This window comes from Panthera tigris, chromosome E2 (genome assembly GCF_018350195.1).
Source record: "Panthera tigris isolate Pti1 chromosome E2, P.tigris_Pti1_mat1.1, whole genome shotgun sequence".
NCBI classification, from domain to species: Eukaryota; Metazoa; Chordata; class Mammalia; order Carnivora; family Felidae; genus Panthera; species Panthera tigris.
Genome location: NC_056674.1, coordinates 20,344,245 through 20,359,939, shown reverse-complemented (window position 1 = coordinate 20,359,939; position 15,695 = coordinate 20,344,245). Strand labels below are relative to the sequence as shown.

General features: G+C 48.5%; 2 protein-coding genes across 5 annotated transcripts in view; one reads left to right on the top strand and one right to left on the bottom strand.

Annotated features, from left to right (window-relative positions):
• Positions 1–10,525, bottom strand: part of ANKRD27 (ankyrin repeat domain 27) — a 51,590-nt gene extending 41,065 nt beyond the window's left edge. For all 4 annotated transcript variants that reach the window (XM_042968293.1, XM_042968294.1, XM_042968295.1 and 1 more), the window contains exon 1: positions 10,400–10,525. The gene's annotated coding sequence lies outside the window, so the exon portion shown is untranslated. The remainder of the gene's footprint in view (positions 1–10,399) is intronic.
• A 686-nt stretch (positions 10,526–11,211) lies between these two features.
• LOC122234344 (regulator of G protein signaling 9 binding protein) lies at positions 11,212–12,451 on the top strand. The gene has a single exon (XM_042970308.1). The coding sequence runs from the start codon at positions 11,592–11,594 to the stop codon at positions 12,297–12,299; it is 708 nt and encodes a 235-aa protein (XP_042826242.1). The 5' UTR covers positions 11,212–11,591; the 3' UTR covers positions 12,300–12,451.
• Positions 12,452–15,695: the final 3,244 nt, after the last annotated feature.

Here is a 15,695-nt window from a genome sequence, read left to right as displayed (position 1 = left end):
CCCACCAATTCCAAGATGAGTTGTTTTACTGGCTAACTGTATACATTACATCCTGAAAATCTTAAGCTCCAAATCATTGCAAAAAATAAAAATGGCTATTTTTAGAACATCCTCTGTGACCAAAATTATGACATTTTAAATATATGTGTGTATTTTGAATGAAATACTTTAAGCCTACAGGAACAATGGAAACCTGCCACCCCGGATTACCAAATTTAACACTTTGCGTATTTGCCTCAGAGTTTCTTTTAAGAAGTCTATCAGAATAGACTGGAATCCCCCTATGCCCCTCTGATCCCATTCCCTCCTCCTCTTTCAGAACCAACCACTATTCTTGTTCACGTTTCTATTCCTTTAAAACGCGTGCATTCATAAGTAATATAAAATATTCTTTTAGGAGCTTCAGAATTTCCATACTTGGCTTCACGCTGCAAGTATCCTGGAACACGCCTCTTCCAATCAACAAGTTTTCAAATCCTAGCTATGCTGATCCATACAGATCAGACGTTCCTTCACTAACTTCTGATGTCTAGTATTCTTTTAAGGGAACATGACACAATTTATTTATCTGATATCCTATATATTGCATCCACATTTTCGGGATTACAAACCATGCTGGAATAACTCGCTTATGCCCTTATGTGTATAGCCTGAGCACATATGTGGGAACGTCCCTAGGAGAGGCAGTCTAGGGTACACCCACCTGCTTTCTACTTCCATGAAAAGAGCATGGGTGCACCCCTCCCTCACACCACATCCTAGCCAACCCTTTTTAGTATTATCCAATTATCTCATTTCTGCCAGTCTGGGAGTATAAAATAGTATTTTGCTGTTTTTAATTTTCATTTCTCTAATGAAATTGAACATCGGGACTCCTGAGTGGCTCAGTTGGTTGAGCGTCTGACTCTGGGTTTTGGCTCCAGTCATGACCTCGCCGTTCATGGGCTCAAGCCCCACATCGGGCTCTGCGCTGACAGTGCAGCGCCTGCTTGGGATTCTCTCTCTCCCTCTCTCTCTGCCCCTTCCCTGCCCACGCTGTCTCTCTAAATACACTTAAACAAAAAAAGAAAAAGAAAAACAAATTGAACGTCATTTCCTTATGTTCTATAAATTGCCTCATCACGTCTTTCGCCCACTTTTTACATGGGTTGTTGGCCTTTTTCTTACCATTTATAGTTCTTTATGCATCTGGATACTAAAAGGTCTTGCAAATATCTTCTCCCGATCTGTGACCTGTCTCCTCATTTTTTCAAATGGATGTTTTCAGAAATAGAAGTGTTTGATGTTAATGTGGCTGAACCTGTCAACCCTTGCCTTAATGGTCAGTGCCTTGTGGATCTTAGGAAATCCTATCATCTGGAGTACCTTTCTGCAAAGTGACTTCATTCTCCCTTTCAGAAGGTGGAGTCTACCTCCCCACCCCTGTGAATCTGAGCCAGCCCTGTGACTGCGTTAGCCAACCAACAGACAGAAGTGATGCTCTGGGATTTTAGAGTGTCAGCCTCAAGAGACTGCAGATTCCACACCCTTTCTCTTGGCACCCTAAGACCACCACGCTATGAAGAAGCCTGTGAGGGCCGCCTGGGTGGCTCAGTCGGTTAAACATCTGACTTTGGCTAAGATCATGATCTCACGGTTTGTGGGTTCGAGCCCTGTGTCAGGGTCTGTGCAGACAGCTCGGAGCCTGGAGTCTGCTTCAGATTCTGTGTCTCCTTCTCTCTCTCTGCCCCTCTCCCATTCATGCTCTGCCTCTCTCAAAAATAAATAAAAACATTTTAAAAATTAAAAGAAGAAGAAGAAGAAGAAGCCCGTGGGATGAAGGACCATGAGGGGAAGAGAGGCCCATGTGGTCCAGTGAGTACAGCCAGCCAGCCCACCCACCAGCCATGTGAGTCCAGGTGAGACTAGCAGAAGAACCAGCCTGCCAGCCCATGAATAGTAGGAAATGATCAATCGTGGCAGTTTTAAGCCACTAAGTTTTGGGCTGGTTTACTATGCAACACAGACTACTTGAAATCATATCCTTTCAACTCCAAAACCATAAATATAATCACTATAATTCCTAAGAATCTTCGTTTTTATATACACTATAAATTAGGCATCTAATTTAATTTCTTTCCTATATGGTAAGCTATCTTGGGCTGTTTGGGCTACTAACACAAAAAGTACAGACTGGGCGGCTTAAATTTACTTCTCATAGTTCTGGAGGCTGGAAGCCCAAGAACAAGGTCCTGGCAGATTTGGTTCTTGATGACCCACTTCCTAGTTTGTAGACTGCCACCACCTCGCTGGGTCCTCACATGGCAAGAGTTCTCCTGTCTTTTCCTCTTTTTACAAGACTGTTCACTCCATCACGAGGGCCCCATGACCTAATCTAACCCCTATGAATCTCAACGCCTGACCCCCAAATACCATCACATTAAGGATTAGGATTTCAACATATGAATGGCGGGGTGGGGGCACAAAAATTCAGTCCATAGCATAAGCCAACTGTCCCATCATGCTTTTTTGAATAGTCGATCACTTTCACACTGGCCAGTAATGCTACCTTTGCTATATTCCAGCTGTGCTGACAGCTCAAAGCCTGAAGCCTGCTTCCAATTCTGTGTCTCCCTCTCTGCCCTCCCCCTCTCGCGTTCTGTCTCTCTCTCTCTCTTTCTCTCTCTCAAAAATGAATAAACGTTAAAAAAAATTTACTTTTTCAGGGCGCCTAGGTGGCTCAGTGGGTTAAGCATCTGACTTTTGTTCTTGTCATGATCTCACAGTTCATGAATTCGGGCCCCACACTGGGCTCCATGTTCACGGCTCAGAGCCTGGAGCCTGCTTTGGATTCTGTGTCTCCCTCTCTCTCTGCCCCTCCCCTGCTTGCTCTCTCTCTCTCAAAAATAAACATTAAAAAAATTTTTTTTAATTTTTTTTTTTTTAAAGAAACAGGTGAGGGGCACCTGGGTGGCTTAGTCAGTTAAGCATCCAACTTTGGCTCAGGTCATGATCTCGCGGTTCATGGGTTCAAGCCCCACATCGGGCTCTGTGCTGACAGCCCAGAGCCTGTTGTCTGTTTTGGATTCTGTGTCTCTCTCTCTGCTCCTCCCCTGCTTTCACTCTCTCTCTCTCCCTCTCTCAAAAATAAATATTAAAAATTTTTTTAATATAAGGTGAAATTAATTTTAATAATATATTTATCCTAATATATCCAAAATATTATATTTTCAACATGTGGTCAATTTTTAAAACTATTAATGACACATTTTACATTCTTTTTTACTCTTACTAAATCTTCAAAATTTGGTGTGTACTTTACATTCACTTTTCAATTCATATTAGCCACATTCAAGTGCTCCATAGCCACATATGGCTAGTGGCTATTATACTGGACAGAGTAGGGCTACACCACATTGTTTTACATGACTATAGCTTCATAATAAGCCTTGCTGTCTCATAAAGGCCTCCCTCCTTGTTCTCCAAAATTGTCTGGTTCTTCTTAACTTTTTGCAATATCATATAAATTAAAATCAGTTCATCAATTCCATGAAAAATCCTCTTGGGATTTTTATTAGAAATGCACTAAATTTATGGACTGGAAAGTCAACATCTTTATGATAATGAATCTCATCATCCATGGACATGGTATGTCTTTCCCTGTATCTCTTCTTCTATGTCCTCCAATTAAATTTTCTCCATAAAAATCATAGATTGTATACAACGTTTATTAAACATTATTTGTATATTCTGTATAGATTTTCTCCTGTTGTGAATGGAGCTTCCATTGCCCCTGTCTACTCCATTTACCATACATCCGTGTGGTGTCCCTGAGCTATCAGAGAGGAATATGAAAAATGGGCACAGAAAAAGAATCTGAGCCTCCATCTCAGGCAGTGCAATAAATATAAACACCTGTCTTGCAGGATTCCCATTTACATGCCGCTTTCAGTATTTTTGCCATACTGCATACCAGTATACCACCACTTACTGCTGGCCCATATGGTGTGTTTGTGAGAATCAGAAAAAGGGACCCCATCCTCCCAGTGGGTACAGTCCTATGCCACGGCACATGGCTTGGTAAGTAGCTCACAGGCTATTTACCAGCCCCAGTTTGCCAATATCTCCCACCCCTAGGCAGGGCACCTGGGTAGTAAATAATCTGCATAATTATACACAATGACTCTACTGCTAATGTTTGACATATTCCTTTAAACACCTACAGTCTTTTAAATTTTATTTTATTTAGGGGCGCCTGGGTGGCTCAGTCGGTTGAGCGTCTGACTTCAGCTCAGGTCATGATCTCGTGGTTTGTGAGTTTGAGCCCCGCGTCGGGCTCTGTGCTGACAGCTCAGAGCCTGGAGCCTGCTTTGGATTCTGTGTCTCCTCCTCTCTTTGCCCCTCCGATGCTCATGTTCTGTCTCTCTCTGTCTCTTAATAATAAATAAACGTTTAAAAAATTTTTTTATTTTATTTATTTTAATTAAGTTTATTTATTTATTTTGAGAGAGAAAGAGAAAAGCACAAGCAGGGGAGGAGCAGAGAGAGGCGAGAGAATCCAAAGCAGGCTCCTTGCTGTTGGCATAGAGCCCGATGTGGGGCTCGATCCCACTAACAGTGAGATCACGACCCGAGCAAAATCAAGACTTGGACGCTTAAATGAGCCACCTACGCGCCTCTAAAATTTATTTTAAAAAGAACCCTTATTACAACTTTAAATATAAAAACAGTATCACTCCTATAAAATATGTAATCTTAAAAATTATAAAAACAATTGACGTTAAAACCTTGCTAAATACCACTACCTGCCAAACACTGAACCCGAGCCTGAGACCCCTTCACTGAAAAGGGAAAATTAGCAACTATCAAAGAACATCAAGTAACTTACCCCTGATACAATAAGATGAATGAAATAGGAGTGAAAAACTGAATTACTTTCTTACTATATAACAATATTCCAAAATGCCTTCTTGGGAAAATACCAGGACAGTTGACATAAGTACATACATTATGAATTCTATCAGTTTCAGCTAATGATAAAAATAGCAACTATTTGATGGGGCACCTGCGGGGCTCTGTAGGTTGAGTGACTTTGGCTCAGGGCATGATCTCGCAGTTCATGAGTGTGAGCCCCACATCGGGCTCTCTGCTGTCAGCACAGAGCCCGCTTCAGATCCTCTGTCTCCTTCTCTCTGTCCCTCCCCTGCCTGCACGTTCTCAAAAATAAACAAACATTAAAAAACAAAAACAACTATTTGAAAGCCTCTTTCGTTCAGGCACTGTGATAACGTCTATGTACCTTCATCCCATTTTAATGTTCATAATAACTATAGGTAACTAACTATAATTAATGCTCAAAACAACTGTTGGTATCATTAGCCCCCATATGCTGCAGATGAAGAAATTGAGGCACGTTTGGCCCATTCGAGGTTACACACATGTCAGAATTTATTCTAACATGCACCCCTTCAACAACTACACTCATCGTGTAAAATAAATAAGCCTGGGGTTATTTCATGAGTCACAGATGCACAGATTCCCCCAAAGGAAAAGTCACCATGACAGACAGCCACACAGGCCCTACACTGAACTCCCCCGGTCTGGTCCAGCCAGAACAGTCTCTGCTACAGGCCCTCCTGGGGACTGCCTCAGGGGACAGCCCCACCCTGGGGACTGCCTGAGTTCCCTGCAAATCCCCTTAGGGGAAGAGCCTAGCATGAAAAAGGCTACATATAATCCCTTCCTGGACCCCAGAGACGGCTCTGCAACAATTCAGATACCTGAACAATTCAGGTATCTGAATTATTGAATTCAATTATTACCGGAGTCCAAATAATCCTTTTACGAGTCCGGAACCACTGGATAATGTGACTTTGCTGGGACAGAGTCACAAGAAAACAAAAATTCTTCCTGGTTTCTGACACAATTGGTTCTACGCAGCAGAGTGCAAAAGTAAACACCCCTTGGACAGAAACCGCATGAGAGACAGGATGAGATACGGGCAGAATGAAGCTGGGAAGGGACACTCCTTCTGCTTCTCAGACAAGGTGCCGGCTCAGCGTCCACACCTCGACGCCCAAGATGGAGGCGACAAGGGCAAACTCTGATGGAGGAAGTGACTACCTGGCTGGGAGGCAAGGAATGTGTATCAGCAGAGTAAAACCAACCCAGAGCAGCGCTGCGGCAGGTAAGGACCAGACAAGAGAAGGGAGAAGCAAAGAAAGGGGGTGGGGTGGGGAGCAGAGAAGGCCTCCCTGGCAAGGACCAGAGTAAGACAAGGGCTTGGGAAGCAGGAACAGAAACCCAAGAGTAAACTTCTCTTGACAGATGAGTGAGTCCAGGAAAATACAAGAATCCAAATAATGCCAGTCAGAGAGGGGCAGCAAGGTAAAGGAAGGCCCCTGAAGGCCACATCAAAACATTCCATTCAGGGGCACCTGGGTGGCTCAGTCGGTTAAGCGTCCAACTTTGATTTCGGCTTAGGTCATGATCCCAACATCGTAGGATCGAGCCCCGTGTTGGGCTCTGTGCTGAGCATGGAGCCTACCTGAGATTCTCTCTCTCTCTCTCTCTCTCTCTCTCTCTCTCTCTCTCTCTCTCCCCTCTGCCCCTCTCCCACTTGTGTGTTCTCTCTCTCTGAAAAGAAATAAAATGAAAAAAACATTTATAAAAAGAAAAACATTCCATTCAAATGCACGAAACACACAAGACTGAACAAGCATTGCTGGTGAATGGGACAGAGCTTGCTGTGTTTCAGTCCCAAGTCATCTGTTTTCTCTTGGACATCATTCCTCCTGGTTGCCAAGGACTGAACCCTCTGTCCAGGAGTAAGGATTCCAAGAGCTCTGTCCAGAACTGTTGTCCACCTTTTCGTCCCAGTGTTAAAAACATATAATAATCTGATGCAGTCTGGTGCTTAATGCCAGAATGGAATTCTCATACAGAGGTAAATACTTAAAGTAGGTTAACATCCTGAACAAGTTTACTTGCAAGAATTAGCTTTAGATTTTAAAATAACATGCAAAGTAAATGGATTCTTCCTCATAAAACTGGAAAGAGGAGTAAATCCTCTTATAAAACTCCTTTAAGAAAAAAAAATTCCGTCCCTGACAAAGCTCAAATGATGGGATGATTTACAGCAATTCCAATGTGAAATTAGTCACAGATAACAAATACCCCTGAACATGAGTTATCTGAGGTGACCCTATGAACAGGAGAGCCAGGCAAGGTCTCAAACTACCACCGGACATTTCAAGACGTGGTGTGCACACTTGTGGTTTTGTGGTCTTCAACCGTCCCATCAGCCTAGATGAGGCTGGGTGGTCAGGGACCATCTGATGACAGCGTGCAGCTTCGCTCAGCAGAATCCAACACGGGAATGTCTGTGCCTCCCAGAGATAAACTCCCGGCTGAAATGTCACTGCTCTGGCTGCTCCCACCCTTACAGGGCCCTCACCAAAGGTCTTGATCAGGCATATTTTCCAAATGATGAGCAACATTCTCCAACTAGTTTCATCTGTGATTCAGAAGGGAAAGGCAAAAGGGCAAAACTTTCTAATTCATCTATATTTAATAGCAAATGGAAGCAGCTGGATGGTGTAACGTATGGCATTACAGTCACTTATGTCCTTCCGGCCTGTAACATCTGTGGATCCTATCTATACTTTTCTCAAAGCTCTCCTTCAAAGCTTCCAGCCTGTTTGTGGCCAGCTGACTCTCCGTAGGCATGCTGTATCTGTGTCGTCCACTTGAACAAAATGATGGCGGGGTGTTAGAGGAAGCTCAAGCTCCCCGGGAGGCGTCATCTCTCATAGGAGCTGAAAATCTACTGCCCATATCCAGGGGAGGGTGAGGAGCTGGCCCCAGGCAGCTATGCAGGCACTGGCAAAAAGCCACAAACAAACTGTGCTCAGAGCTGGCCATACGCAGTGACAGCTGGAATGTGGAGGGCCACACAGGGAGAGAAGGCCTCAGAGCTGGAAGAGGGGTGTGACCACTAAGCAGGAGAGTTCGGAGGAGCACAACCGCCCCTCAGAACACCACTCCATCACCCCGCTCCAGAAGTTACCGGAGGAGGCACCAGCACCCAACTCCTGCCAGAATCCTGAGCAGAAAGGCGGGAGTTCCGAGGGCCGCGTCTCGGTGTCTCGCAGACGTAGAAGGTCTGGATTTGGGTCTGAATCCTTTCGAGGTCTGCTATCTATCATCACATGGCCACATTCCTCTGCTCCTCTAGGAGAGGATTAAGTTACTGGCCACCAATCTAATTCTGACAATTCACAAATGGAGGGAGAGCCCCCACAGAAACACTAACGGTGCACAGACCCAGCGGTTGCCCTCACGAGGGCAATGCAGTCCAAGAGCCACAAGGAGACACAATCAAGAAGACCTTGACTGCAGACACTACTGCTTGCTCTCCCGGCAATGATGCCAGGCAGGAAGATTTCAGATGGCAAGCCAAAGTCAAGAGAGCTCACCCCGGTAGCTTCTCCACTTCAGAGCCCCGACTGCTTTCCTGTCGCTGGGGCTAGTCACAAGTGTCTGTCCCTGCTCCCATCCTGCACTTCTCCCTCAGGGGCTTCTGCCTCCTGACCTTACTCATACTGGTCCACATGAAAAGATAACAAAGTGGTCTTTGCAACACTGAGGTCTGTATGGTACAGTAGTCCCCCTTACCATCAGTTTCATCTTCCAGTTTTGGTTCCCCATGGTCAACTGGAGTCCGGAAACAGAAGATCCTCCTTCTGACGTACGGTCAGAAAGTCAACAGTAGCTAACACAGTATCATAATAACCCGTATCGGGTCCCCTCACTTCATTTCATCACGTGGGCATTTTATCATCTCACATCATCACAGAAGAGTGAGTACGGTACCATAAGATATTTTGAGAGAGACCACATTTACATAACTTTTATCACAGTGCCTCATGAATAAGTGTTCTATTTTATTATTTGTGTTAATCTCTTACTGTGCCTAATTTATATATTAAACTCATCATAGGTATGTAGGTATAGGATTGGGTACTATCCAAAGTTTCTGGCATCCATTAAGGGTCTTGGAAAACATCCCCCACAGATTAAAGAGGGCTACTATATTCTTCAAGGACTTACATACTTGAACTCCCTACTAGACGAACTCTCAATTTCTCCACCTGGCATTAAGGACCTCTCATTCTGGCCTTCCACCGATCTCAGTAGCCTCACCTCCCTCCACTGTCCCCAAAGCTCCCCAAAGTGATGGGTTCTCCCTCCTGTCCATTTTGTCTTGAAAACTACTCTTCCCTTGCCATGGCCCCATGTGGCCAGTGGGCGGCTAAGAGCCACACAGCAGAGAATGGCCACGGCCTGGATCATCCAAGCCCTGGCCCCAAATGGCCCCAAATCAATAGATAAAAGGACAGAGAGCTCAGGGAGAGGGAACCCTGGGGTGAAGCGCTCTGGATCCTCTGGACTGCCTCAATACCATGCTGGGGGAGGCAGACTCAAAACGCTAATATCTCACCAAGATTCCCTGCTCTTCTCTGGGGCTGGCGGGAGGCTTGCGCTAATCAAAATAGGGTACTCTCCCCCACGAAACCCATAAACTTGGAAAACGCCAGTTCGCATGCAAACATGCGATGTAGTAGTCCCTCCAGTCTCGCCAGCCCCTCCCTCCCTGTATGTCCTAAATTCTCAAGGAAGACGGGTCACTTGCTCCGTGATGGCCCAGCACAGGCTTCGGTTTCCAGTGCCCAAGTCCCCAACATCTCCAGGGGCCATGCCTGGCTCAAGAGCCCACAGTAGTCTACGTTCAACGAAAAGAACTGAACAGACCCAGAATCTGGAACATCTCTTGGTGCTTAAGTTTTCCTGGAGTAAATTTTACCCAGCAGGACGAAAGACGACTGACTGACAGGGATTCCCTCCTCCTTCCCTGCGCCTTCACCACCACCCCCCCCCAACTCCCCCGGGACCACAAGGCCAGAGGCTCCGGACCCCCACCCACATCCTCCCCCTCCAGCCGCCGAGTCAGGCAGTCAGCAAACCACCGAGGCCACTCAGCGCTGGGGCGACGGCCCCGCCCACTGCCCCCAAGTCCGAGCTCACAGCCCCCGCACCCGCTGACCCGTCCCGTAGTCATGGGGATCAGAGGGCGCATTCTTCGCCATCCCCCACTCCGCACACGAAGGGCAGAGAGAGCCCGGCTGCCGATCGGACCCGGAGAGCGCGGGCGGGCGGCCCAGCTAGCGAGGGACTGGGGTCTTGGGGTGGCCGTCCAGGGGCAGCCAGCCCAGCCTGGGGCGACGCGGGGCTCCCGCGGCGGTGAGAAAAGAGCCCCTCCCCCTTCCAGCTCTGGGGCCCCGCCCGGCCACTAGGCCCCGAGGCGCAGCCGTCCCGGAGGAAGGGAGGCGCGGAAGGAGACAAGAGGGAGGACACTTACTTAAAAGGCTACATAGTTTCACTCCCTGCCCTTCCAGCAGCGGCGGCGACACCTCCCGGGCCCTCGACTCGGACCTCGGTGCCCACCACCCCAGCGCAGCAGTTCAGCTCCACCGCCCACCCCTTTACTCCGCCGTTGGGCGGAGCCGCACCTGGTCAGGCCAATGAGCGACAGCCCTTACCCAGAGTGACGTGTGCACAGAGCAATCACTGAGCCCGCCCAGCCGGGGTGGGGCTCAGGCGGTGCACAGCGCTTCCTACTCAGGCGGGACCAGCCTGGACCCGCGGACTGCGCGTGCCCGGAACGGGAGGGGGCGGGGCCGAAAGCTGATCAGACACTAGAGGTGGGGTCCAAGCTTGGTCCCTAGAAAGCGGGCGGGATCTGGATAAGGAGCATCAGGGAGTCGTCCCGCCCTGTGGATCACCCTTTACTGCTAGCTTCGGAGGACGAAGTCCTCCTGTCCTACAAGGGACACCACTATGTCAATGAAGGGGTCTAGGAATTAGGGTCCCTGGGTTCTGGTTCCCCCACTTGTACGGACGTCGCGTGATTTAGGCTCCCTTTTACCTGTGCCTCGGTTTCCCCATCTTTACGATACTGGAGGGTTGGAACTCCCGAGGGCTAGTCTCCAAATCTGTAATGGGGTGCAGAGGAGGGGGAGATGGGGGACCTACACGTGACCTCCCCGCGCGGGGCCCCGCCTATCCCAGATCCAAGGGTTGCAAGCGCTCCGCGAGGATGGGCGGGGGTGGGCGGATCCTAAGAAACCCGACCCCGCAGCCCTTGGCTGTGGCTAAGGCGCCGCGCGCGGCTCGGCGGCCGCTAGCGCTGGCGACGGCACGGGAGAAGGATGGGGACCGCAACCCGGGCTTCGCAGAGGACCATCGTGGAGGCGAGTGCGGTGCAGAGACTCGGCGTGTGACTTGGAGTGTGGAGTGCATCAGGAAATGATGGACGAGGGGATGAGAGATAGCTAACGGGGCTCTGTCTCTGCGTCCGGTCCGCGGAGGCGCACGTCGTGGGGCTGGAGAGGTTCTGTCTACAGCGGCAGCGCCGAGCTTGTCTCGGGCCATGAGAAGCGCGCGGACCGCCCGGCCCCAGGCTGCCCTCGTGGCCGGCCGCGTCCTGCCGCGCTGAGAGCTTGGGGGCGAAGAGGGGTGTGGGCGGCCGGGCTGCGCCCGAGCGCACCGCCATGGCAAGGGAGGAGTGCAAGGCGCTGCTGGACGCTCTCAACAAGACGACCGCATGCTACCACCACCTGGTGCTGACCGTCGGCGGCTCGGCAGACTCGCAGAACCTGCGTGAGGAGTTGCAGAAGACGCGCCAGAAGGCGCAGGAGCTGGCGGTGGCCATCCGCGCCCGGCTGACGGCCGCGCTACGCGACCGGGGCCTGGGCGCCGAGGAGCGCGCGGAGTTCGAGCGCCTCTGGGTGGCTTTCTCCGGCTGCCTGGACCTGCTGGAAGCCGACATGCGGCGTGCGCTGGCCCTGGGCACCGCGTTCCCGCTGCACGCGCCGCGGCGGCCGCTGGTGCGCACCGGCGTAGCGGGCGGCTCCGCGGGCGTAGCGGCGCGCGCCCTGAGCGCCCGCAGCCTGCGGCACGAGGCGGAGCGCGACTTCGACGTGAACGACCTGCGCGAGCTGGAGCGGGAGATCCTTCAGGTGAGCGAGATGGTCAACGACATGGAGATGAAGGTCAACGTGCCCCGCTGGACCGTGCAGGCCCGCCAAACGGCGGGCGCCGAGCTCCTGTCCAGCGTCGGCGCCTCTTCGGTGGGCGTCGTGTCTGTACAGGAGCGCACCGGGCCTTGCGACGTGAGCAAGGCCCTGGCCGCCACCGTTTTCAGCGCCGTGCTGCTGGCGGCCGTGGCCCTGGCCATCTGCGTGGCGAAGCTGAGCTGACAGACAGAAGACTCTACCCGCCGCCGCTCCCTGCCCGAAGACATCCTTCAGGAACGACTGCCACTGCCTGCACTCTGGATGGGAGTGGGATCTGGCATGTTTAAGGGAAGGGGTTCTAAAGCCGTGTGTGTGTGTGTGTGTGTGTGTGTGTGTGTGTGTGTGTGTACACATCTGCCTGGGCAGAACATGGTTGCCTGGTGCTGGCCTGTGAGGAGTTAATTTTGCGCGGGCGGCCAGGGCATTACCGCTAATGTATGCAGCAGCTTTATCCCCTATTAATAGAAAACCGTCCACAGTGACCCTAGATTCCAAGTTAATGGGTTACCGCTTGTGCAGCTGGGGCGCGTTTACAACGGAGTCTGAGTCGGATTACCCCACCTCTACCAGCGATTCCCACTGTCCGCGCGGGGGGCAGTTTGAAAGGGGGGTGAGGTGAAATGAGTGGGGGCGGGGTTGTTTTGCTCTGTGTGGGTGGTGACTTTGTTTCCTGGACAAAACTGTAAGAAGATGTAAGCAGGTTTTATTACCTTAATCCTTTGGGGCCTAAGCTTAGGAGAGTGTGCAGAGACATTCATGCAAAGTGCTATCTCTATGGTGCACGATTGAGCTTCTTGGCAGAGTTTATCCATTAGTTACCAAAAGCAGCGGGAAGAGGTTTGGGATGCTGACCTCCCCCGCAAGTTATGACCCTACTTAGGAAACCAGAGAAGGCATGTCGAGCCTGCCCTCCCATGCTTGGATCCATTGCACACACTTGCCTATTAAAAAGGGCTCTCCCCAGCCAGCCTGGAAGGGGCACGAGCTTTGGGAAGGGACACATGCTGTTTAAAGACGCACTTTCTCCTTTGCTGGGGTTTATTTTTTGTTACAAAACTAGACCAGTGTTTGATCCTCCTTTGGGGGAGGGCTGCAGAATCCTCTTTGGAGCCCTTAATCCTATCTATCCCTTGGAATTTGCCTGCTAGCCAGTAGGAGAGCTGGCTCTGGAGGAAGCTGCACAGCTCCCTGACCCTCACACTGACCCTGAGAGGGAAAACCTCACTGTCTCATGTCAGTTTGAGCCAGTTAGCCCTGAGACTGGGTTAGAATGCAAAAGCTTCGGCTCAGAATTTCAGCAGCTTTTTAAAAACAATAACCATTTGAAAGAAAAACCATATAACATTGTTCTGTCTTATCAAAGCTGGGTTTTTTGGTAAAGGACATTTGGCCACGAATCCATACGTGCCAATGAGTCAAACATAGTGGTCTTTACTTACATGTTTAAGTTAGTAAATCTACATCTATTATTAAAATAGACCTTCTCAAAGGCAGGTTATAGCATAAACTACCAGAACGAAGCTGAGTGGCCCCTGCTGCTTTCGCTCAATAAAGAATGTGGAAAACCCTGGGACCCAGGCTGGAATTTACCTGAGCAGTGCCACCACCTCTGCCTGTGGTGCAGAGAGAACATCGTTGGGGAAATAAGGCTGAGAAAACGCACGCATTTAACTCTCCAAGGGTAATTTGGAATAAAACCCAAGACTTTGGTTTGGCTGAAAACTGACAAGGATTTTTTTTTTTTTCTTTTGTACCCTAAAGGTGGGAAAGGGGACCAGAGAAGGGAATTGACAGTTTCACAAGGACAGCTTGGAGGGCCAAGGAGTAGGGGCAGATACAAGTATTGCAGCCTTGGCGGTCCTAAGGGCCAGCCTCCCAGCCCAACTTCCTCCCACCCTTCCTGAGCACCCAGATTCCAGCACCTCACAGTGAAAGCATGGGATCTGTTTGCGTGCGTGTCTGTGATAATGGTTTTAAAACACCCACAAGGTCTTAAGCCGATTAAAAGTTTTATGACCTTAGCTAATAAAAGGAACACCTTCTGCCTCATCTGAATAGGGGCCAGCTCAAATTCTTTTGCATCTGAAGGTTCAGGGTACCTTCAGAGACAACCCAAAAAGTTCCCTAAGTACCCTCCCACTCCTCCCATACACATAGGCAACATGGAATCTCTATTACCTTCCCCAAACTCTCAGTTCTCCCAGACAAGAGGAGGCTGGGGTATTCTGTGACCCAGTGTTGGAAAATATCCTTTAAAACCATGCCCTAAGTATATTCTTCTGTTTCTAATACAGTAACTCTTCTGTTCTTACCAAACTGTTTTGCTTCATGACAACAACAAAAAAAAATTGTTCGGCAGAACCTATTGGAGAACAAAATCCATCAGACGTTGTGTAATCCATAGAAAGCAACTAGGACACATTTCTTTGTTCTTGCCATGGTCTGTGGGCCTTTCACTTGGCAGATCCTTGGGTATTTAATTATATGTGCAATCAGATGTGTACCTAATTCCGAGAGTCCTCTGCTCACTGAAATCAGTGATTAAATGTTGCATCTGCACACACAAAAAAGCTCAATGGACCTGTTAGCCTAAACAATTCTGAGTTTGGAAGTTTTAAGCATTAGGAATATTTGGTATTATTTGGAGTTAAAACATTGCCTACTAGAACTTTTGCTATGTGAGGCAAGCAAAATCACTTTCTGTTTGAGCTATAGGCTGCTCTCACTATAGCTCTCTGCTCTCGTTTCTATGTATATAATGCAAGGCATCGCTTTCTGATAGAAGCCTGATTCAATTTAGATGTATGATATCAAAGTCATTAATTTTCTAAAAACATTTGGTATTTCATACCATGATACAAGCGTAGGGGAAAAAAACCCCAAATTCAAGATGTTTAATATAGGGTATGCATGATGAGGTCAGTGCTAGAAACTATGGCAAAAAACAGCTAGTTTCCCAAATTACAGGTACAAGTTAAAGGATAGATCTTTATTTCCAGAGTTAAATGTTTATGATAAATATCTGTAAGGAGAAAATATCACTGACTTCTCTTTTGGGAAAACAGTACAGTTTTATCTGACTGAGAAGAAAGACAAATGGAACGTCATGGCACTTACAGAAACTTTGAACTATTGTTAGTCGTTTAAAAAAACAGGAATGTTTGTAGGAAAGAAAAAATATGCCTGGAAAATTCTTATGTATTCTAAGAACTTAGGCTTTTCAATGCTGCAAGGGAAATATTTTTGGCAAGTAAAATTCAGAGTATAACCTGCACGATTTACAGTAGGTTTACCTACAAGGTTTACAGTAAGCTACGTAAGACATGTATGATGTCAAATGACAAGTAGTTTTGGTTAGAGAGTTTGGGTTTGCGTGAGGATCCTGGTAATGCTGCATTTTCCTTTGCAACCTGCACATGGATACATTTTTAGTTGTGCCGTTAGCTTTTCAGATGCACCTATCCTTTCTGTAATGAATGCTTGTTCAAGGTGCGAGCCCCAAAGTGTGAGCCCGTATGTCAGCCTAAGAACTGAAGGACTGGCCTCTGTCTTCCTTTGGGGACTGCCTCGGACTGGCCT

Coding starts and splice junctions, on each gene's coding strand:
- LOC122234344 (XM_042970308.1), top strand. CDS start 11,592: ATGGCAAGGGAGGAGTGCAAGGCGCTGCTGGACGCTCTCAACAAGACG.